This window comes from Platichthys flesus, chromosome 21, assembly GCF_949316205.1.
Source record: "Platichthys flesus chromosome 21, fPlaFle2.1, whole genome shotgun sequence".
Classification (NCBI taxonomy): domain Eukaryota; kingdom Metazoa; phylum Chordata; class Actinopteri; order Pleuronectiformes; family Pleuronectidae; genus Platichthys; species Platichthys flesus.
In genome coordinates this window covers 3133787-3158592 of record NC_084965.1, presented here as the reverse complement: position 1 = coordinate 3158592, position 24806 = coordinate 3133787, and the positions used below count along the sequence as shown (strand labels likewise).

The window sequence follows — 24806 nt, the reverse complement described above, 5'->3', positions numbered from 1 at the left end:
TAAGATTAAGATCCATTTATTCGTCCCAAACACATGCACAGACATGCAAAGGCACACTCATGCAGGTTGGGAAATTTAACTTCTGCTTTTAACCCATCTGGTGCAGGACACACAGAGCAGTGAGCGACCATGTACGGCGATCGGGGAGCAGATGTTGGGGGAGTAAGGTGCCTTGCTCAGGGGCACTAGACAGGGTAGGGAGACTCTTGGATTTTTGGACAGATCAATCCAGGTTCGTCTTTTGTTGTCTCTCCGTGGAGTTGAACCAGAGACGAACCAGAGACCTTAGTTTTATAAGGAGTGTACATTACATTACATATTTATTGTTTTAGTTTTTTGTGTTGTTTAATTAATATCGTATGCAGATGTTTACTTAAATATTTGGTGGTGTTTCTGTCAAGGGGATGCTGGGTTGGGGCTCGTGGGGGGGGGGACATGGGACTGGAGTTATGTAGGATGTATTTCAAATGTTGACTCTGTGAATAATCAACGTGAAATTCCAATAAACAGAAGTTGAAAACAAAAAACAAAAAAAGAAAATAAAAAAAGAGACAATTTAAAGTGAAATTCCTGGAGCTGACCACTAGGTGGGAGGGGGGCAGTGTGCTCTGTGTGTTCTTCTGCTGCTCCGCTGTAAAGAATCAGCAGAAGAAGAAAAAAACCGGAAGTGTTATCTTTCCTGATGGTTCCTCTTCAATCTCAACATCTGTGAGAACAAACTTCTTCTTCCTCCATCGTCTGCATCGAGTTAAAGGAACGAATCCGACATGACGACGCGGTGACGGACGCGTGGGACAGCGGGTAACTGCGTGAGGAGCCGCGGGCGGAGGGAGCGATGGAGACGGCGGTGCTGGGCTGATTCTTCGCCCCCCTGAGCTGCACCATGATCCCCGTGTCTCTGCTGGTGGTTGTGATGGGAGTCTGGTGCGTGGTGTACCTGACCGACACGCTGCTCAGGGTCAGTGGCTCCTCCTCTTGCTGCTAGTGTGTGTGTGTTCACATCACTTAGTGTGTGTTCGTATCACTTATTGTGTGTTTGTATAAGAGGACAACAGTCGATTAGAGTTGAACTCGTAGTGTTAATGCAGCTACAGCCTCCTGCAAGTACCTGGAAATAAAGACATGTTCTCAAGGTGCAGGGAGGAAGAGGAGGTGCTGTATTCATTATTGTTCTTTTTACTATTAATCACACAGCAAATGGGGTTTATATAAGATGACAACAGTCATATAGAGAGGTGTTTATAGTGTTACTGCAGCTACAGCCTCCTTAAAGTACCTGCAAATAAAGATATGTTCAGAAGGGGCAGGGATGAAGAGGAGATTTGTTCTGTTACTGTATTAATATTTATCATTCTTTATTTTATCTTCATCTCTTTTTTACCATTAATCACACAGCAAATGTGTTTATATAAGATGATAACAGTCATATAGAGATTAACTCATTGTTACTGCAGCTACAGCCTCCTGCAAGTACCTAATGTTAAAGATATGTTCACTAGGTGCAGGGATGAAGAGGAGATTTGTTATGTGTCTGTATTAATATTTATCGTTCCTTAGTTTATCTTCATCTCTTTTTTTGCCATAAATAACAAAGCAAATGTGTTCATATACGAATACTACAGTTATATAGAGAGGATCTCATATTGTTGTTGCAGCAACAGCCTATACAAGTACCTTAAAGTACCTTTTTAAATACAAAAATCTATTTATTATTGTTCCTTAGTTTATCCTTATCTCTTTTTGCTATAAATCACATTTCTAATTTATTTAGATTGGTTTTTGGCTATGTAGGTGTTTGAGTATGCATATATATATATAGCCTTATTTTATATTATTTATAGTGTATTTATTCTTGTATATATTTGTTTTACATTATATACAATATACAGAAATAGGTAAACAACATATTCATAGATATATAGGAAGCTGGAAGAGTAGATGACTTTCATCATGATTCATAATGACAACATTCAGAGAAAGTAAAACTGGAGTTGACTGCAGCTAAGTGATGTTAAAAGCAGTCACCTCATATTTAGTCAAACTGATATCATTTATCATCATCCTTCATCTACAGCATGACTGGTTCATATATTTGTTTCTATCTGTTTGGTTTGAAGGTTGTTTATGTGCATTGAGGACTGTGTAAAAGATTCAGACCTAATAATTCAGTTATCTACAAAGTGAACTCAATAAATCAAATCCATGTTGTAAATAAATATGCAGATTCCACTGATCAATGAATAAGATAAATACCTAAGACATAAATAAGGATGAGGGACACTTCTCCACTTCCTGAGTGTAGTTTCTCCATCAGTCTATCGTCCACTGTGAAATCTGCTTTTTCTAATTTGTACCTTTCGCTCTGACTCTGTCCCGCAGTCGTCATCGACACACAGGATCCGGTACGAGTCATGGCTGGCGAGTCGAGGCCTGATGTTGTCTCCCTTCCACGTGAGGTGGCAGACGACCATGTTCAACCGGCTCTTTGCATACTGCGCCCGCATCAACCCCCGAGCCCTCCACCTGTGGTGAGGACACCCCTCGGCTGCTCCTGCGTCATTTCTCTTCTTTCCTGATAAAAACCCTGCAGGCTTTTTATTCTTCTGACAGATTTATCACATTTATTTGAACATTCACAAACAAATGTTGGCGCTCGACCTAAAGTTTCTGCTGCGTCGCCTCCGCCAGGTTCAACAGTGGTCTGGTGTTTGGTATTGTGTCCATGGTGGGATCTGTGGGGCTGCTGGTAAAGACACTGCAGCAGACGCTGGCTCAGATGAACTCAGACAACCCGCGGATGGAAAGTCAACAGGCGCTGCAAGTGGTGGTACGTACACAAGCATCACCGCACTGGAGCTTTATGAGCTTTGACAACAGGTGAAATAAATAAATCAGGAACATTCACTTAAATTTATCTGGTAGAACATTGTTTTTTTTAAATGAACTGTCGCTCAGAGAGTAAATGTCCTTGAAAGTTCATACAAAGCTCCAATAGATTCAGACGAGGGGCTGGAAAAGAACTCCAGTTATGACGAGGGCTCTTATTAAGCATTTTCCTCCTGTTCCCTTTTTATTCATTGCGCTGTCAAGTAGCCGCGCGGTAATATGAGTGCTGTTCCCCGAGGACCTTTGTAGGTGATTCATGGGCGGCCATTAGCAGCACATTTATGGTAAATAGCACTCAGCCTGGAGAAAGAAGAAAAACACACACACCACAGAGTCAACAAGAGGAGGGAAGCTCCACAGAGAAATACGACTTCGGCCAAAATGTGACAATTACAGCTCCACTGTAATGTGAAATAAATATGTCTCAGTGCGATTTAAACACCTCATCATTTGATTTCAATACATTTTAATGGGATTTCAATACGATTTAATGAGATTCAAATACATCATAATGAGATTCAAGTTAGTTTTAATCAATTTAAATATGTCTAAATAGATCTTAATGAGATTTAAACATGTCTTAATGAGATTTGAATCCTTATCATTAAATTTAAATGCGTTTTATAGGATCATAATGTCTTAAGATTTAAATACATGTTAAAGATACATGCAGATTGTTTATTTGCCAGTGTACAAAAGGTTGTTTTTAATGTTATGTTTCTTCCTCTTCCTTTGCCTCCTCCTCCTTCTCCTCCTCCTCCTCCTCTTCTTCTTCCTGCTGTGGTTTGTGTCTTCAGGTCCCTGGTGTCAATCTGCCCACGAACCAGCTCGGCTACTTCTTCACCGCCTTGCTGCTCAGTGGCGTCATACATGAGCTTGGCCACGCGGTGGCAGCACTGAGGTAATGGATTCGGTTTCCAAGCAGGGTTCATCATCATTCAGTGGCCATTGAGATTAATTGTGTGTGTTCTGCACTAGGCACTGTAGAAATACTGCTGCACACACACTTGAGATGATTGACATTCATATTTAACTACAGATATTCTTCAGGAAGGTTTTGCTGCTGTTCTGTCAAATCAGGGATCTCTGTGTTTATCATTTGACCTTCGTCACCTTCAGACCTGTGAGGAGTTGTGTGTTTAATGTTGTGTCCTTCTCTCACCTCCTCCCTCAGGGAACAAGTGCGAGTGAACGGCTTTGGCATGTTTATGTTCGTGCTGTACCCCGGGGCCTTCGTGGACCTGTTCACCACTCACCTCAACCTGGTGTCGCCCACGCAGCAGCTTCGGATATTCTGTGCCGGTACGATTTAACGGTTTATATTAAATATATATAAATTCCGAGATCAGCTGATCACTTCCTCAGGGCAGAGTGGATAATCCTGATTATTTTTTCCCAGCTAATGCGATCACAGCTATTAATCAGAATTATTCAGGGGGTCACTTTAAATACTTGTTTGAGTCGTTCCGGTGAAGGTCACCCCCGAGGTCTTTCATTCCTGAACACCAGACGCCAGCTTCACATCAAATTATGTCAGTCTGCAATCAAGTGAATTATATTTTAATGAACTGACTGGTGGAGCTGGCACTTCACTCACGCATGGATGCAGCTGATGCCTCCTGCGGGCCACTGTGGGTGATCAGAGGGAGCCCAGTAATGACTGTGTGGTGGACAGATATAAAGTAGGTTTTTTTTATCTGAAAGCAGGTTTGAAACAGCAGGAAAAAATACTTATAATATATGAAATGTGACAAAAACAAGAACCTGTGGTTTCTCAGTTCCCTCAGGAAAGAAATGGTCATAGATTTAATATTTCAGATATTCTCTGGTTTTAAACATTCACTTGTTTTAATCCTCAGTCTAACACTTTTCATAATAATAAATAAAGACAGTATTTGTATTTCTAAATGGATTGGTACATGCTTTTCATATTTCTACTCTACCAGACTAGAGAGACAAATATATTTCTTTTCACTCCCAAACTTTAATCCTAAATCTATATGTACATTGCAAATTGTGATTTTATGCACAATATATTTGTGCAACTAATAAAATATAATACACACTTTGAAGTGTGTATTATATTTACGCTGAAGTAAATTTTAAATGCAGGACTTGTGGTGAGAGTTTAAAGATATATTCTTTTGCCGGCACAAACCTTTAGAGGGCAGCGAAGAGCTGCTGTTGAACCCTTCTGTGTCTTTTAAGTGGAGGAAACTTCCTTCAGTCTTTTGTTTATTGTGAGAAGAGAATAAGTTTGGTAGTGACATGAAACCGAGACGTTCAGTCCGGTCATATGACAAACTGCAGAGATGCTGATCTATCATCACGCTGGGTTTATTTATCTTTCTCTCTCTCTCTCTCTCTCTCTCTCTCTCTCTCTCTCTCTCTCTCTCTCTCTCTCTCTCTCTCTCTCTCTCTCTCTCTCTCTCTCTCTCCCTCCCTCCCTCCCTCCCTCTCTCTCTCTCTCTCTCTCCACAGCGCTGATCGCTCTGTTTGAAGGCGGGGGGGGGGAGTTCTCTGACATAACATGTTTATTATTTATCGCTGTAGAGATTTGTGATTCACCTCCACTCGTTGTACAATTATATTCAACCATTCTGGAATTTTAATCATCAAAGTCGGACATAAAACAGGAAGAGTTTCCTTGATCTTAAACCATTAATTTAGTTTCTGTTGCACGACTCTGCCGTCATCATTCTGCTTGTTTACTGAATTTGTACCAAACTCTGAGTTTCATCCCCCAAAAAACGGGACTTGACCTCATCAGGCAATGAGACGCTTCCTTGTGTGGTTTGAGGGCGACTGTCTGTGTCTTGTTGCATAATTAGGAAGCTGGAGACGTAAAGACGGTTCATTTGACTGCACGGCACTTTCTGTCAACAACATCGTGCAGCACCTAGATGTGGAGAACAGCTGTAAACAGGCGAACCCTCGGTTGTGACTGTCGGCTTTACAGTAGCTTCAGTTTGTTTTCCTGTTTGTGGGGGTGATTTAATGACCTTCATGATCTTTACGACACTCATCAGTCAAATCTAAAAGTTAGAGGAGCTGGGAATGGAGCTGTATCGCTTGTTGATTAGTTTATTTAAGACATTTTATGGACTTTTTAAGAGTTAGTTGCAGCCCTATTATAGTCAAAATGTATACTTTAAAATGTCATAATCTAAACTATTGCAAAACATTTATTAAATCAAAGCTGAAAAATCTAAAATATGTTTTCTTTATTTGGTTTTGCTCGACAGGAGTCTGGCACAACTTTGTTCTGTGCGTGGTGGCGTTGGCTTTTCTCTTCCTGTTGCCCATCGTTCTCCTTCCCATGTACTCCACTGGAGGGGGAGCGCTGGTCATCGAGGTCGTGCAGGTCAGTGCAAAATGTACACATGGTCATTAAAGCAGTGATCAAACTTTCCTTTCCTTTATTTATCGGGATAAAGTTGGACGACGTGTCTCTGCTTCCTTCTCTCATAAATGACTTGTGTGTCTTGATTGTGTGTCTCCACCAGGGCTCTGCGGCCGACGGTCCTCGGGGTCTGGCGGTCGGAGACATCGTGACGGGGCTGGAGGACTGTCCCGTCAGGGGGGTGGAGGACTGGAGCAGCTGCCTCTCTCACCTCTCTCACTCCCCACAGACCGGATACTGTGTCCCTGTCGCCAGCCTGCAGCCCAGCTGGGCTCATGGAAGAGGTGCGTGTACAGCGAGGGCACCTTCAAATTATGAGAACGACATATTTAAAGTAATAGCGATGAATTTAAAGACTTTAGTAGCTTCCGAAAATATGATTTGTGATTCTAAAGTAAAAAAAGAACTTCTAAAAAACAAAGCTAATTACCGAACACCTCAGTCAGAGCTCCTGTTGCTTGTCTAATTATTCCAGTGTAAGACTCCAGACTTCATAATTAAGGAACAAATGACAGAAACGTTCATTATAAAATTACCATAATTCCATGATGAGCAGCAGTAATTAGTTTATTAGTCATTTGTCAGAACATCAAACAGCAACTGATGGATTATTAATTGTTTCAGGTGTGTCTCACAAATACCAAATATTTTCTGCTTCCAGCTTCTATAAAAGGAGGAAGTTGTTCTTTTCTTAAATAGAGATGATGAATACCTATTTTTATCTGTTGCTATTTAATATAAATAACTAAATCTGCAGCTAAATATGTGTTATACCCTGGACACACACACACAAACACACACACACACACACACGCACACACACACTCTCCTCCCTCCTCTGAACTCTCCTTTATGTAATCATGCAATCACTTAACAATGCTTCTAGTTTTCTTCTATTGCTGTTGCTAATTATTAATTATTCATGAATCAGGTTACCCTGTGTTTATATATATTTGCATTGTTTTCCTTTTAAAACTTTACATTTGTTGGTTTGCATAATTATTTAGTTTAGACCTGTATGTGATAATAATAATACCTGGAGGCTACAGTCTCTGGTTTTGACCCAAGGGAGTTTCCATTAAATGTTTTCAATGGTTAAATGGGCAGATCAGGTTTTTCACCTTCTCTAACAAACCGACCAACTGAGTGACAGAAAACATCAGTTCATTCTTTTCTTTTCTTTGTTTCCTGTCTGTGAAGCTTTCAAGCGTCTGGATGGAACGATGGACTGCTGCAGCAACAACAGCCTCACAGATCTCTGCTTCTCCTATATGAAGCCACAGGGCCGGAGCAGCCGGGAGAAGGAGGTGACACACACACACTCACTCACACAGACTCACAAACAGACTCACACACAGACTCACACACAGACTCACACACAGACACACACAGACTCACAGACGGGGAGAATTTATGACTCGTTTATCATGTGAACAAGTTTCCAAACCAGTTTTAAATGTCACCAAACCAAAATCACTTGCTTCCTTTATTCAACTCTCTTCCTGATTCCCATTTTTGGCTGCGACTGCTTGGCTTGTGTTGCACATTTTAACATTCCAGCTACAGTTTAGTACTATGATGTTAAAAGATAAAAATGTCCAATAATCTCCATCAACTTTCACATTCCTGTTTGATTTACTTTGCCAGTGGTCTCAGTTCCTGTATCCTGGCCGCACGATATCGCACATTATTCAGTATTTGTGTGTCTCTTGTAATCCTGTGTAGTTCGCCTGCATGCCGGTGCGTAAGATGGTGACGGGGACGCCGGTGTGTCGCAACGACAACGACTGCGCCGCACACACCCACAGCGTCAGCGTGTGCGTCAGCCCATCGCTGGAGAACCAGACGCGCTTCATCCGGGTCACACACCCTCCGAACACACACATGCTGTTTGTGGGCTATCCGCCGCACCTTCAGTACGCAGGTACGTGTAGTACGAGTGTGTGTGTGATGGATTTGATCATTGTTCAAATTCCTTGTTTCACCCTCTAAGGATTGTGGGACGTTGTGTCTGTTATTTTCATTTAATCGCTGTTTACAGTTGAGGTGATTTTTCAGTTTTCAGTGAAATAAAGTGAGCGAGCAGGACGAGACTTGACGTGAAAACCATCCTGCGTTTTATTTACTCTTTCCTCAGTGAGTCTGACCAACTTCATCCCTCGCTTTACTTTCCTCCACCTGGATCTGCCCGTCTTCCTGGAGACCTTCTGCAAGTATCCTTCCATGTTTCAAAGACTCTCCAGGCTGCAGCTGTAATCAGGTAATGGATACACGAGACAGGGGATTTAGAAAAGTCAACACTTCTGTCACTGGCACAAAATTTGGACAAATGATGTCACAGTTCACACTTTTATCTCGAACGATAATTTTAATTTGTATAGAATTCTTCAGGTTTTCCAGATTAACATAGTTTCACAATAAAAAGCAAGAGAAGAAATCCCTGGAAGTGTAATGTACTAGAAATGGGAACACTTGTAAACCATGAAAACCCTTAAATCAGCCTTATAACATATGATTAATAATGTTTAATCTGCATCTTATAAAACACATCTAAATTTGTATTAATCAGGTAGAAATTGAGTATCTAGATCAGCCTCTGTGATGATGATGATGATGATGATGAAGGAGCCGAACTCCTCGACTGTGTAAAGATACATGATAGTCTCTGGTCCTTGACCCGGACATCTCTCAGATACGTGGTGTCCCTCTCCGGTGCGTTAGCCGTGGTCAACTCCGTGCCGTGCTTCGCTCTCGACGGCCAGTGGATGCTGAACGCTCTGCTGGAGGCCACACTGGTTACAGTGGTAACGGATCGGCAGAAGCGCGAGCTGATCGGCTTCTTCCTGCTGCTGGCCGGCAGCGCCCTGCTGGCGGCCAACGTGGCGCTGGGCCTGTGGATGGTCACGGCGCGGTAAACGCAGCGGTTAGCTATCTTAAAGAAATGGAATGAGTAGATAGATCCCTGCGTGGACAGAGATGTTTCTCTGAGGAGCTCGAGACGTGCAGACCGTTAAACTGTGAACTTACAGGGAACAGACTGCGATACCAAACGACACTGTCAGACTTCTGGAACCTGTGGAGCAGAACGTGACTCTGCCTCTCGGCCCGTTCAGATCCACCAGGGAAAACCATACACGACTCACTTCTTCCACCGTGTTTCCCCCACAGACACTAAAGCACATATACAAATCACTCAAGCGCTTATCGCAAAGCACCGTCCTGTGTGACTGTTTACAAAGACTGCACAGTCTTTACAAATTCAAATATCTATATACTGTGTGAGAAAAAAAACCTTTGTGGTTCTTAAGGGTTTGACTCCTAGAAGCCATATTTCCCTGTTTGATTTGGTCTAAACTAAGTTTAACCTTAGTTTTAAAAGCCTTTGTTCTATTGGCTAATGCATGGCAATACTTTGATTTAATATCACATATCACGGCCTCCACATAAGTGTGAACATTCGTTAATGATTTCGTGAAATGAAACGTGAGCTCAGTTCAGTTTCTTTCTCTTCCTCGACGCCCGAAGCGACTGAACTCTTTCCTCCCAAAGTTTAAGGTTTACTCTCGACCTCGAACTGTTTGTGACCTGGTTGTAAAAGTTCATTGTTAAAGCTGTGGAATAAAAACTTGTTTTGTTTAAGGGCTCTTTTTTTTTTTCCAGCTGTTTTGAATTTGAAGTCTTGAGAAATCATTTCCTGTTCCTTACTTTGTTTTCTATATTTTGTGTTGCCTCTTTGTGTCAACCTCTCCCTGACATTGTTGGACTAAATGACTATGTTGCATCATATAAAGATAATTTATTGTCGTGACGTTCTCTGCTGTTGTAATATCACTGCTCTCGTTCGAGGGAGCGAGAGGTCACGGGTCCATCCATCGATCTGTTCGGGGTCATTCGAGGCTGCGTGGAGGGGGGGGGGGTGCCAACAGCCGGAATAAAAATCAAATGATGAATCTGAAAGCAAAGTGTCATGTAGTTTTATGAGGTTTGTCATGAGAGAACTTTTCATCCTGGATAGAAAGTTGAGCTGCAACTTTTTCCCGTTAATTAAAAGTCACTTAGATTGTGAATGACTCTACATTTCATGGAGTAATATTTAGACTCCATTTGATGTAGTTTCCTGCAGATATAATTGTTAATAGTGAGACCCGCACCTCCTCACTAATTTCATCCCCTTGGTCTTCTCAGCACTCTTCCTCATTGTCTGACCCAGACAGAGGAACCTAAGCCCACTGGCCTCCTCACTCTGAGCTCCAGCCCTCGGCCGCAGTGTGTTGCTTCAGTCTTTTTTCCAGGGAGTTCTGTGGTGATTATGTTTTTCCTGAGTGTGTCGGCGATGGAGGCGGCACGTTGTAATTTTGAAGGGTGTTTCCCACAAACATATAAACACCGAACGGCCCCCAGCTTAACCACAGAGGTGTGTTTAGCGGGGATGAGCAGACACCTCAGTCAGCAGGTTCCAAAATTGTTGCTTTATCTGTCTTTTGGAGACTTTGTGCGATTAGAGAAGTTGTGTGGGAGGATTCAGAACATGGTTCTCGCCTCTTTCTCGTGTTTATGTGTCTGCCTTCAGATAATGTTGATTTCCCTTCCCCCCCAATCAGCAGTGAAAATGATCACTAATGTGTTCTTGCGTGTGTGTCTCTGCTGCTTATCTCGCGCTGATGACAGCCTGCAGGGATGTTTGTATAAACAGACATGGGAGGAGGATGATGATGATGATGATGATGAAGAGGAGGAGGTGGAGGAGGACAGGTCTGGTTCATACTGAGCCACATGCCCTGGATTTGACTCGCTGATTTACAACCTGCGTAGATAAAATGGAATCCAGTCACAGATCTGACCTGGAATTCTGTAAGTGCAGTTCAATAATGAAGTTTCAAATTAAATTTCACAGGACTATGACCATACATCAAATAATGAAACATTGGGTCCAAAACATTTAACTGCATCAATAAATAATGTGTTATCAAAGAATGAATAAATCATTTGGTAGCCGGTGGAGCTCGACTCTGCAATCTGCTGCCCCGAATTAAGAGTCTGAACGAGAAGCGTTCACAATGAGAAGTAGATTTCAAACAATGAGAATTAAAACAGGACGCAAATGATCTGGAGTCAGAAATGCTGAACAATAGCATCGTGGTCACAGGGTTGGGTTTGATGAATGGGTGTTTGCAGCAGAACAGGAAGACGAGTCTATATAGAGACTGTGTCGACCCACAACCCTAAAGAGCACGCTCTCGCTCCACAAAGGAGGAGGTGGACCAATCAGGAGCTGCGGCCTTATTATCAGCAGCACCTCCTCTTAGATATTAGTGATGAACAGAAGCACTGATGTGTTTTCACAGGCAGCGTCATCATCGGATTAATCGATTGTAATCAGTGTCTCCCGTGTGTGTGTGTGTGTGTGTGTTAGAGAGAGGGAGAGGGCCGGTGTGTGTGTGTGTGTGTGTGTGTGTGTGTGTGTGTGTGTGTGTGTGTGTGTGTGTGTGTGTGTGTGTGTGTGTGTGTGTGTGTGTGTGTGTGTGTGTGTGTGTGTGTGTGTGTGTGTGTGTGTGTGTGTGTGTGTGTGTGTGTGAGAATCTAATTCTATTCTGGTCTACTGACTGTCTGATCTGATAAATGTTTTGAGCAGGGTACCCTGCTGTTTTGAACATGAGATTAAACACACACACATACACACACACACTTCACATGCACGTTTACACTTCTGACAGGGTCTGCAGCCCCTAATGCCACACACGCAGACACACACAATGTTCTGGTTTTAGCCAATGAATTTGATAAATGATTTCTGTTCTCCACTGGGACGCCTGGTCCCTTGTGTCCTGGAGGGGAGGGAGGGAGGGAGGGAGAGAGGAGAGGAGGAGTAATGGGGGAGAGGAGGAGTAGTGAGGGAGGGAGGAACAGTTTGAAGAGCTGGGGTGAAGTTAGAGTCCTGCAGTTACTCAGATAGCAGCAGACACAGATAGAGAAAGTCTAAAGTAGAATATAGATTAATTAAAAAATCTGGAAATATGTTCTAAAAACCTTCTGGATTTAATTTTTTCCTTTTAATTCATTTATTTGTTTCAGTTTTCTCCACTTGTTTTGCTTTTTGTTGTGTTTTTCCAGCTGTCAAAGATTTTTTTGTGTGTGTTTGTGCATTTGTGTGTGCTTGTGATATAAGTAAGTCATGGAGCTGGAGCGTTTAGGTGGCGGTGGAGTAAAACCCGAGAAGGGCAACACTCGTCTCTTCAAGATCGCCCTGGCCATGTGTGTGTGTCTCTGTGCAGTTCTGCTGCTCGCACTCATACTGGGTAAGTCCATAAACACACACACACACACACACACAGCCACACACATACTGTACATAAACACACACTTGTCCTCATGCTGCATTATAATTTGCGAGGAGTTCCGCAGAAAGCGTATTTCACAGTGCACGCTCAGATTATAGTACTACAACTAAATTACACACACCAGTGCACTGGCTGGGAGCAAAGGTCTCTGTGGAGGGTTCGCGGGTAACTTGTGTCAAACTATTTTTGGTCCATATAAGGTTTCATATATATATATACGCCCCCACACACACACATGCACAACCTCGGAGTCCACGTAACGCTCTGTGGGAGTCAGAGTGGACGCTGGGAAGAGAGGGAGGAATGTGTGTGTTGACACTTTGTGGGTATTGTCTCCTGCTGAATGTGAAATTAATTAGCAGGAACTGTGTGGGCAGAGAAGTGGTGGGTTAGGGTGTGTGTGTGTGTGTTTATTTATTTATTTTTAAAGGCCAGTGCATGTTCAGTTACACTGGTAACTCTCTGAATACATGAATATAATTTAGTTTGGGAGATTAAACCAGTGATTTGCTGCAGTAGTGCGGATAAAAACAGAAAAAACAGAAGAAGAACTTATAGCAAAGGCCCAAGAGCTTTATATAAACTAAAAGGTACACAAGAAAATTATAAAAATGTACATCTGTAATCATATTTATGTTGATTTAAAAGTTTGTACTGGTTGTTTAATTTAGCTGCATATTAGTGTTATAACCAAGGAACTTGTGACAACTGCCCATATTCTTTCTCAATGCTCAATGGACTGGATCACAAAAGCAAAAATCTTAAATATCACGTAAAAGCCTTAAAATTCTCTGTATTTACCAAATCGTGAAGCGTGAAAACAGTGATGAGTTTTCATGTGGCAAAGATGTTTAATACTGGACTGTTTAGTTACAGGTTTTCCAAGAGAGTCGGTGGAGGGATGTGGTTTTTGTGTATTAGGAAAGAACCCATTCAATTTTGGTGCAGGTCCAGATCAGGGGGCGGATGCAGGAATTCTTTCTCACTATCTTCAACACTGTGAGATTTTCTCTGGTTTCCCAGCGAGTAATTCATGGAATCTTGATGGTAAATTAATAAGGATGTTTTTGGGACAGATATAAGTTTGTGAAATTAAGCTTGATTGAATTTAACGGGACCGTAGGGCCGTTCTAGTTTTCTCAGTGTTTCAGCTCAATGAACTGGATCACGAAAGGAAAAGCTGTTAACTTTGCTTTAAGACTGAAACAAGGGGTAAAACTCCACATGGTCCAAAGTTTAAAATGCTCTGTCACTTTTAAACAAACTGATTTATAAATGTTACACATTGTTTATCAAACAGAGCGTCTCCTGGCTCTACAGCTTCAGGTTTAACATATAGATGAACTTCCTGTGTGTTGGTAGTTTGAGTCGTGCGTGGCTGTGAGGATGGTCGAGGTTGGGAGGGGTCCTTAGATTTCTATTTTTTTTGTCATTGAGGGAAGCCAACATTCTTGTGGCGGCATTGAAGTGTAATTATGTCATGTGTCTATGTATGCAGCACCACACACCCACTCGGATGGAAACACTCCAAGCCAGCCGTGCGATTGACCGGACACCGGAATGCCAAGTGGTTGCTTTGATTTAGTTTTATTAATATTTGTTTCTAATGAGTTTAAAGCTTCTGTTACATGTGTGTTTGTTTACATGCATGTTCGTGTCCCTGACGTGTTTTCGTATCTCTGTGACAAACGGCAGTGACACTGGAGCCAAAGACATCCATATGTGTGTGTGGGTGTGTGGGTGTGTTTAAAGCTGTGTGTGTTTGTGTGTTGAGGTTGCTCCAGGCCAAGTGGGTCGTGCAGGGTCGAAGCTGTGTGAGTGTGCATTTGGGTTTTTCTAAATCCGTGAGCCCACTTTCGAGGAAGAGGAGTGAAAAACGACAAACCTGTGATTACGATGTCAGAAGGATAAACTACAGGAAGCAGATTCTGATTCTCAATTAAAGCAATAACAAAAGACCTGAGTGTCGGTTCAGGAGCTGCGTCTTTTGGAGGATGTGGTCTCTCTAAGGCTTTGTGTCATTACTAAATCATATATATTAAATATCACCTGGTTTCAGGCTCTCACACGTTTTTTTTTGCCTGAATAGGTGTTTCCACTCTCCTGGGGTCACATGTGGTTTGTCCACTTCCACATAAAGTTTCCACTGTTGAGTTGTTCTTGGAAAGCTGGTTGTGTCACCGGCAGACTTGTACATTTATGTGGTTTCAAAGGGGGGGGCTTACTGTATATAGACATGCAACCAGAATAACACAGCTCTGTGAGTCACAGCAGACTTTAGGTTGTCACCCTTCATCCTTCGACTCTTTTCCTCTCCCTCAGTTTCCCAAAAGTCCAGCGGGGAGGAGTTCTGCCTGACGCCAGAATGCATCGAGGCAGGTGAGGAGTTCCCTGAGCTTCCACCAGGGGTTTGTAAAGCACCAGATGTTTCAGTCGTGACCAACGTTCACATGTCTCTCCTCTTCCTCCTGCAGCCGGGTCCATTCTTTCTAAAATTGACCGGGCAGTTGACCCCTGTGAGGACTTCTACAGCTTCTCCTGTGGAGGTTGGCTGAAGGACAATCCCATCCCCGAAGATTCCTCCTCGTACGGCATCTACCCCTGGCTGCGGCAGCACGTCGACATCCAGCTCAAAGGTGACTGGGAGCAGGGAGGGGGGGCCAGGTGCCGCCATCTTGTCCCTATGATGTCTGTGGAGTGTTGATCCTGGAGAAGAACTGTTATAATGACCCGCACTGTTTCTTCTGTCAGAGTTACTGGAAGCTCCATCCAACCCTGATGAACTGGAGGCAGTGACCAAAGCTAAGGTCCTCTACCGCTCCTGTTTGAACGAGAGTGAGTCCGACACACCTCCACTGGGTTTTGTCTGATATCTCCTCCAGCCCCTAATCTGACCTTCTTTGTGTCTTCCTCACGAAGCCATGCTGGAGAAGATGGACACCAAACCGATGCTGAAAACGCTCAGACAGCCGGAGTTCCGTTGGCCCGTGGTCGGGGACGGGCTCGGCGGTGAGTACGAGTGGTCGGCCGCTCGGTGGAGCCTCCTGAAGACTCTGGCTCAGATGAGGAACCAGCACAGCAAGAGCGTCCTCCTCCGCCTGTACGTCTCGCCTGATGACAAGAACTCCTCCAAGTACATCATCAAGGTCTGTCATCCACACGGTTAGCATTGTGGACACATGATTAGATTTGACAATTAAGTTAATTGACCATACACTTGATTTTAGACAAATAAATGATAAAGAACATTGTGAATCCGTCTTCCTGCAGCTGGACCAGGCGTCCCTGTCTCTGCCCTCGAGGGAAGACTACACCACCAACACGTCCTCTGCCCAGGCCGTGAGTTTCTGCCTCATCCGTCTAAAAAAGTCCTTCTTCCTCCAGCAGCTATTCTCCTCCGGCTGCAGGGATGAATTATTGCAGAGGATAATTTTACGCCGTTTGAAATATGAGTTGTTAAAGACGTCAGACAGTCATAAGGACAGATATTAATTTTAGAAAAGGGAGTCGATGGTGAAGTTAAAAAAAACTTTATCTTGTTATTACTTCAGTCTCTATCTGCAGTTATTTCTGCTGTACAGGACATACAGTACCCACATACTGTAAATACCAGAGTTTACATTGTGTCATGAGAAAAAGTTTCACTTGCAAACTTACAGTAGATACAAGGACTCAGGGTTCATACTCCACATAGCAAGCATATTTTTAACCATCTTTAAATCAGTCTTAGTGTGAAGTTGTTTTTATTGTAAAAAATTATACATAATTAACATTGCAAAGTAAAATTTAAAGAAGAAACCATCTTTATTTAATGAGATTGAATAATCGCACTGTTAACGTCTTGGTAATTTATGGTTTCTTTTCGATTCATCTGTTTTGTGCGGTTGATTTAAATTTGTTTTAGATTCATCGCTTAAACACTTTCTGACTAATTTATAAAAGTTATGAATGTCGTTATTATGTTGTTTGAATAACTTTGACTCTCTTATAGTTCTACTATTGAGTCAGCAGCTGTAAATGTTTGCCAATCTTTATTAGGAAGTTTGTTTTCATCAGTTTTCACACTTTGTAATAGATCTTCAGATTTGCACTTATGAATATATTAATGATGTTATTAAGGTTCTTGAGATTTTAAAGTTGATTTCCATTAATGGATCGTTTATAAAGGTTTCCACAATCCATCAAGTCTGTGGCTGGAAATGTTTATAATTATGTTAAACCTTTTCCTATTAAGTGCACATATCCATAAAGTTGCCTTAATAAAATCAATTAGTCACAGCTTATAAACCTTATGGTGCTCTATCAAAATATCACACTGAATCATCAGTACATTTCTCAATCAATGAATATTTTCTGCTGCTCTTAAAAACGTCATTTATAAGAAAAACATGAATTTTACCAAATGAATGACACATACTGATCAAGGAGTGAAGTATTATCTAACTGTGGATTTGAACCTTTGACGTCTGATGGCAGCTGATGCAAGCACAGCAATGAACAAATTTGTCTCTCTCTCGCTCTCTCTCCCCCCCCCCCTCTATCCCTCTCTCTCTCCCTCTCTCTCTAGTACCGTGCGGCCTTGCTCAGCCTGATGACAGACACGGCCGTCATGCTGGGCGCTCCAGAGTCGTCGGCGGGGACCCAGATGGAGAAGGCGCTCGCCTTCGAGACCAAACTGGCTCATGTAAAGACGTCAAGTCACATTAAGTCTCTCTGTGTCTCTGGAGCTCATTAAAACTCAGTGTTACCCCCCATGAAGTTTGCAGCTGGTTCAGGGAGGACGATTTAATGAATGAGTTCTGAATCATAAGTTGTGTGTTTGTGTGTGTGTGTGTGTGTGTGTGTGTGTGTGTGTATGGGGAGAGCGTGGCCTAGGGGATAGAGCGGGTGCTCTGCAACAAGAAGGTTGCCGGTTCGAATCCCACTCTATCCCATCTGCATGCCTAAGTGTCCTTGGCAAGATACTGAACCCCTAGATGGCCCCTCATAAAATGATGAGTGTTCTAAAAATGTAAGTCGCTTTGGATAAAAGCGTCTGCTAAATGACATGTAATGTAATGTAATGTAATGTAATGTGTAAACCTGCTCATTGTGTCGACAGATCCTGATTCCCTACGAGAACCGCACCAGTGAGAACATGTACAACAGATACTCGCTGTCTCGCCTGCAGCGCTCCGTGCCACAGGTACGTTAGAGACAGACAACAACTGGGCTTCAACAGGATCATCAATCTATTTATGAATTGATTGATTTGATTAATCTCCTCGTCTCCTCGTCTGTAGTTCGACTGGCTGGGTTTTGTAAAAGCGGTGGTGGAGTCTAGGAGCGACCCGACTCGCTCCATCTCCTCCTCCGAGCCCGTCATCGTCCGAGCTCCTCAGTATTTCAAGGAACTTTTCAAGCTCATTAACGCCACAGACCCCAGGTACACACAGACACACACACACACACACACACACACACACATTAACACGCAGACAGAGGAACACGCACACACTGAGGCCTCGGGGCTCCTGTCTCTCGTTATAAGTGATTTATGGCGTATAATGAGATTACATGTAGGCCTCTAATGAATTGTCCTCTCTCTCTTCAGGACCGTAGCGAACTACGTGCAGTGGAGGACGGTTTTCTCCAGGATCACGACTCTGAGTCGGCGTTTCCTCTACAGATACCTCGACTACGCTCGGGTACGAACACAAGGCTTGTTCCAGAGTCTGTCTTGGTTTGGTCATTGCTCCTTGAGATGCTCCTGCACTGGTTTAGAGCCAGAAAAATCCTTTGGAAAAAAAAAAACAGAGAAACTTTAAATCAGGTTGTTTTTCTTATTTTACGAGTTGACGGTTTGCAGATACATAGTTTACGGCTGTTGGAGAAGTTCCTACTGTGTACTTCATGTCTGGAGCGTAGTACTATGAAGTTTTACCATAAACAGGAAGACCAGGACTTTAGATACTGAAGATTCTTCTTATTTTAACTCTCGTAAAATGTAATTTATGTTTTAATTAATCCTGATCTCAGAGTTAATTTAACAAACTATAAATCTGAACCAGACTCAAACTATTCTCTTCCCTTTAAAGTAACTGAAGCTGTGCAGGTTATTTAGACTTGACATATTTCAGTGTTCTAACATTCAGGCCAACAAATAAATGTATTGATAAATAATTCAGTGTCTGTTTTGTCTTGTAAACAAAGCTTTGTAGCTGAGAATCAAATTATTCTGCAAGGGAAGAAACGTGACCTATCTTTTAAAATAGAACAAGATGTGAGCCAAAGACCTTGTGCTTTAGTATTTGGAAGGATTCTTTCTTTTGTACACACTGCATTGAGCATCATAAATAAATAAGTAAAGGTTGTATTCACGGTTGCACATTTCAAAGTGGTAAAAGAGGTTGAACATTCAATAAATAAACAAAATATACTTTTTCACAGCAAGAAACCCACAAAATTAAAAAACTCTAACGTGTGATAGTTTCTTGATTTCTTATCAAACTTAGTTTTAAGTTCCTAAAAACTACACGACATTGATTAGAGAGCTCTGAAAGTTATGTGATATTTAGTTTAATGCTTCTTTATGTTTTTAGGGCAGGGAGGAAGCTCTTGATGAATTTAATAGTGAACCATAAATTCAACATATTGACGTTTCCCACCTTTTTTCGTTTTGAAGATAACCACAGGAACCACCTCTCTCACCCCGCGCTGGGACAAGTGCGTGAACTACGTGGAGAACTCGCTTGTTTACGCCATCGGGCGCCTGTTTGTCGACACACACTTCCAGGAGGACAAGAAGCACATGGTGCGTGTGCGTTACCCGACTGGACCTCATGTCTCACATCACGGGTCAAGAGTCTAACTCGTGTGTGTGTTTTAACAGATGTGTGTCTTCTGGCGATGAGGTTATTTAATGTTGTGTCGTCTGCGTCAGTGCGGGTGTGTGTGTTTGTTTATGTCACAGTGACACCGAGCACTTCATTTTTTAGTTAATGCTCTTATTGTGAGGGGGAAACACACATTTCTATCCTTGTGAGGACCCTTTCTGACACAATGCATTCCCCAGCCTCTTACCCTGACAATCACAACTATGTAATCGACCTAAAGAGCCGGAAGTTCTGCCCCAAATTGAAGTCTGACCCCAAATGTCCTCACAGACATAAGAGTGTGTTTCCTGGACGTCCTCTGACCTCCTTTCTCCTCCTGTGTCCTTCCTGAATCTGTCTCAGATGGAGGAGCTGATCGGGGGCATCCGCTGGGCGTTCATCGACATTCTGCAGAAAGAGAACGAGTGGATGGATCAGTCGACGAAGACGAGAGCCGTGGAAAAGGCACGACAAGCCGTCAGCTCTGATATCACTCATGGTTTTATTCCCACAGTGCTTTGCAGCAAACAAGATTTTCCAAAACACACTTTTCTTCCAGTCACAGTTGTTTTGTGTCTCAACTCTAAATTGTATCCTCCAGTAAAGCTTTAACTCCATGATACCACTAGGGGGCAGCTCTGTGTTGGTTTTCCACTAAGGGAAATATCTGGATCTATTCAAGTACATATAAAGAAAGAAACTGTTTGTTTGAGGCTAACTTCTCTTTGAACCAAAGTTCTAATCATCCACCAACTGTGGTGTAACAACATTATTTGTTTCATATTACAAGACTCTCAAAGGACCAAAAATAAAACTCCTACACTGAATAAATGTCTGACTTGTGAATAATCATAATCAGATTTATCAGTTGAAGCTGTTCTTAACGTTCACTCTCCTGTTGCCTTCTCTCTAGGCTCACGCCGTCCTGGCAAAGGTCGGCTACCCCGAGTTCATCCTGAACGACACCTACCTGAGCGAAGATCTCAAGGAGGTTGGTTTGGTCCCTTCACGTCACAGGGGAGGGTCAGAAATGATGAGAATGATGGGAAATCACTGTAAAACTTCAAAATAAGTTTACTTTATTCAAACTATCAATGTTTATGACGAGTAACTTTAACTGAGCACCAAGTTATATTTCCAACATCTGGACATTTTAGAAGAACAATGACATCAAGGTGGAAAACTGCCAAATCAAAATGTCTTAATCAGATTTAACACATTAGCACGACTAGGCTCGACTTTGAGTGACAGTTGTATTTGTGTGTTTTAGCTAAAGTTCAATGAGATGGATTATTATGGCAACGTGATGCAGACGCTCAAGTTCATCGCCCAGTCCGATGTGGCCTGGCTTCGAAAGAGCGTCCCACGTACAGAGTGAGTACAAGGACGGATCTCTACGAGTTTTCATCCACATCTGTTTACTCCCCTGTTTCATAATAACTGGTCCAAAAACAAAACGTGTCAATAAAGGCAAAATGAGACAAATAAATCCTGATACACATAAAGTGTGTGATAGAAACTTCACATTTAGATTCCACCATCTGAAGTTGAATCTTAACAAACCAACTACCAGTGTGATTATGACAATAGTGGCTGAAAACACATTGTTGTTTTGTGGCCGACTTGTTGTGTCTTTTCCTTCTTGTTGACTTGCATCTGAATGTGTTTTGTGTTTCAGGTGGTTTACAAACCCAACAACTGTGAACGCCTTCTACAGTTCTTCCACCAATCAAATCCGTAAGATACGACAACATCTGACATCATTTGAAAATCTATTATTTATCAAATTCTGTCCAGACAGAAGAAATCTTTACTTTACCTCAGTCCAGGGTGAATATGTGGGATCATTAACTCTTTAAATGTGCAAAGTAATTTGGAATTTACTTCTTTAAATTGCCTGACCTTTCTGCGCTGACTGAATCCGGACGGAGCTTCACACACAAACCCTGTTGATCCTCTCGTTTAGGATTTCCTGCTGGAGAGCTGCAGAAACCTTTCTTCTGGGGGAGAGAGTATCCGAGGTGAGATTAAAGAAATGTGACACGCTCGGTTAACGGACCAAAGAAATGCCACCTCACGCTTTCCTCCGGAGCGGCGAGGAGCTCTGAATTAATAACGGGCTTTTCTCCAGCACGAGCCTCGCTAATAGAAAAATCACACAGAAGAAACCAGGCTTTATTTTACTCATTCTCCACAGGTCATGAAATCACTGGGTTTTATAAGAAGTAAGATTTAATTTCAGATTATTATTATATATCAGTGTAGAGTAAATATTTCAATTTATAGATGATCGACTAATATTGCAGTTTAATTTGAAAGATAAATCACATCAGGGGTTTTCAGATTTTTAAAATATTATCACTTCATTGCTGTGGCTGCTCCTCTCGGTGTCTCTCTCCAGGTCTTTGAGTTACGGGGCCATCGGGGTGATCGTGGGACACGAGCTGACTCACGGCTTTGACAACAACGGTAACAACACTTGTTTGTTCAGACAGCGTTCAGAATTAGGTCAATACCACTTTGTGATAAAGATTATAAAGGGATCATGAGCTGAGGTTAAACTGATCCAGCGTCCAGGCACCTTGAATCAATACGTAGTAAATTAATCATCAAATTGATTAAAAGAAAGTGGTTCTAGATATTTGTCATGTCTTCACTCGAGTGTGTGATTTTTATGTGTGTGTGACGCTTCCCTGAACAGGTCGTAAATATGACAAGAATGGAAACCTGGACCAGTGGTGGAGCAACTCGTCAATAACAGCCTTCACTGAGAAGACCCAGTGCATGATAGACCAGTACAACGGCTACCTCTGGGAGGAGGCCGGCCTGAATGTGAGAAACCACAGGATTTACAGCTGCTCCGGCAGGAACATGCATTATTTATTTAACTCCTAATCAATCAACCTCTTTTATCATATTGTTGTAGAAGTGTTTTACGGCTTTGTGGATGTTTTTGCTCCGCAGGTTCGGGGGAAGAGGACTTTGGCAGAAAATATAGCCGACAATGGAGGAATAAGAGAAGCGTTCAGGGTACGGAAAGGTTTATGATAATCTGTCTCGCCAAAGAAAAACGGTTTGCCTTGATTTTGCTGATATTCTGACCTGTTATATGGAGAATTGATGATTTCTTCGTGAATACAACTGCTCTGACACTTTGAATTTCACTTGTATCTCACCGGACCGAAGGTCCTTGGTGAATGGAAGGTAGAAAACTCTTCTTCCCTGTGTATGTAGGCGTACAGGAGGTGGGTGGAGGAGAGCAGAGGTGGTGTGGAGGAGCCTCTGCTGCCTGGAGTCGGACTGAACAACAACCAGCTGTTCTTCCTCAGCTACGCACACGTAAGGACACACACACACATGCATCAGTGCCAGGCTTCAGGTCCGGCTGTCACTCCTGAACACAGTTCTCCGGTGGTTTGAGTTGAGGTTTTACTCTTGATTCGTTGAAGTTTCGTACAAATCCACACTTTGTATTTCTGCCATTTTCTAAATTATGGTCTTGAACTGTTTACCAAATTCAAGAAGATCATATGAGTGGTGCTGTGGTCAAGCGTCAACCCACCGTGTCGTCACCCGTTAGTTTGAGAGCTGCCTTTCTGAACACTCGAGTTTGGCATTTTGTCCGGCGACCATCTTGGTTGTTTTCTAAACCAAAAGTAACCATATTTAGCGGAGCGGGGGGTGGAGCCTAACTGAGACACGTCACGCCCACCTGCTCCTGAGACCTGCACCCATTGGACGGTGCTGGCTGTCAGTCACACGTGTCAATGCCCACATTAATACGGTGCTTCTTCATTCGAGCAATTTAATTTTCTTATTGCAGAAGTATTTTCTGATATAAAAAATCAAGTGAGTCATTTTCTCACTTCATTTTGCAACCAGTGAAGTCTCCCTCTGCTGGTCATTCGAGGGAACACAGTTTCCAGGCACTTGTGCGTCCATTTTTACAAACAGTCTGGTTGTTGCACAGTTTTTATTTACTTCCCCGTGTTCATCATCCGGCTGCTGCACCATCTGCTAATGAAGTGGCCGTTTGTATTGTGCAGGTGAGATGTAACTCGTACAGACCGGAAGCAGCCAGGGATCAGATCCAGAGCGGAGCCCACAGTCCGCCCAAATACAGGTGTGCACGCACTCAGCCATGCACACACACACGCACACACACACACTCACACACAATACATGAACATGCAGCCCCTTCCAACTTCATCTCCACTGTTGTTGTCGCCCTGCAGAGTTGTCGGAGCCATGAGCAACTACGAGGAGTTTCGGAACGTGTTCAGCTGCCCGGAGGCGTCCGTCATGAACCGAGGAGCACAGTCCTGTCGGGTGTGGTGACCTTTGACCTCTGACCTCAGCGTGACCCCTGAGCCTGGCTGTGAGCAGGAGGCCTGTGTTGAAAAGGCTGATCATGCTGGACGTAGCCTTTAGTTTGCATGATGTGAGTTATTCTCTGAACTCACAGACTTGTTAGGAACTGAAGCCATTTTACAGGAACTTTCACTGCTCAAGTTGAAGCTACGGCAGAAAAGACTGACTCAAGACTTTTGTCAGTCATAGTTTATCAATTCTGTTTGGCAAAGATATTTTTTCTGAAAGCTGTTGTTGTAAAAACTGATAATTTCTGTAACAACAGATGTTCAGGATATGCACTGTTAGTGTGAGTAGATAACAGTTGAGCCTCTCCTATGGGAATAAAGAAGAGTTGTCAGGGTGAAGGTTCAATGGCTATATATATTTTTACAGGAACATATATTCCAGATGTTACAGTAGCTGTGAGAAGCAGAAATATATCAGGTCAACATCTGCAGACGTATTTATGAGCATCCGTCAAACCAAAGACTAAATCTAAAAAATAAGAAACATCTTTTAAACCTTATATTTAGATTTAAATAATTGTGAAAGCCTGATTCATGACGTTGTACGGGAAAAGCAGTTTGTTCATTTCTGAGACGTAATATGAGGCTTAATGTGTTTTTGTGTGTGTGTGTGGGGGGGGGGGGGGGGGGGCTCTCTTTTCAAGTCTGTGGCACTGAACTGAACTGCAGACACACACGTCCTTGAGATACTTGATGTTTCTCTGGAGTCCTGGGGGGGATTTTTACCAGATTCAACAAGTTAGTCAGAAAACGACAATAGGCTCTATCGTTTTAAACACTTTTTTTTATTTCTAAATTAAATTTCCAGGTTGTTTTGTGTATTTCAGTGATTGTCAACATGTTTTTCTACATTTGATTTGATTGACAAAATAGCACCGCTGTCATTTTTGATTCTCGATTAAACAATTAATTGATTAACGAGATCTATGGCAATTAATATCAATTT

The 24806-nt window shown here is 42.5% G+C and overlaps 2 protein-coding genes across 2 annotated transcripts; both read left to right on the top strand.

Moving 5' to 3' along the window:
- Positions 1–627: 627 nt before the first annotated feature.
- Positions 628–9928, top strand: mbtps2 (membrane-bound transcription factor peptidase, site 2). The gene is made up of 11 exons (XM_062379094.1): positions 628–958; positions 2380–2528; positions 2689–2827; positions 3684–3787; positions 4061–4188; positions 6132–6250; positions 6393–6573; positions 7490–7596; positions 8015–8213; positions 8427–8502; positions 8982–9928. The coding sequence occupies exons 1-11, from the start codon at positions 884–886 to the stop codon at positions 9202–9204; spliced, it is 1500 nt and encodes a 499-aa protein (XP_062235078.1). The 5' UTR covers positions 628–883; the 3' UTR covers positions 9205–9928.
- Positions 9929–12217: 2289 nt separating this feature from the next.
- Positions 12218–24480, top strand: phex (phosphate regulating endopeptidase homolog, X-linked). Its single transcript, XM_062379555.1, has 22 exons — positions 12218–12585; positions 14950–15006; positions 15102–15263; positions 15379–15462; positions 15547–15773; positions 15898–15966; positions 17195–17311; positions 17729–17812; positions 17910–18052; positions 18221–18314; positions 19292–19420; positions 19845–19946; positions 20395–20472; positions 20752–20855; positions 21160–21218; positions 21448–21502; positions 21883–21950; positions 22183–22313; positions 22446–22511; positions 22716–22820; positions 23528–23604; positions 23717–24480. Exons 1-22 carry the CDS (start codon positions 12462–12464, stop codon positions 23817–23819), a joined length of 2238 nt encoding a protein of 745 aa, XP_062235539.1. The 5' UTR covers positions 12218–12461; the 3' UTR covers positions 23820–24480.
- Positions 24481–24806: the final 326 nt, after the last annotated feature.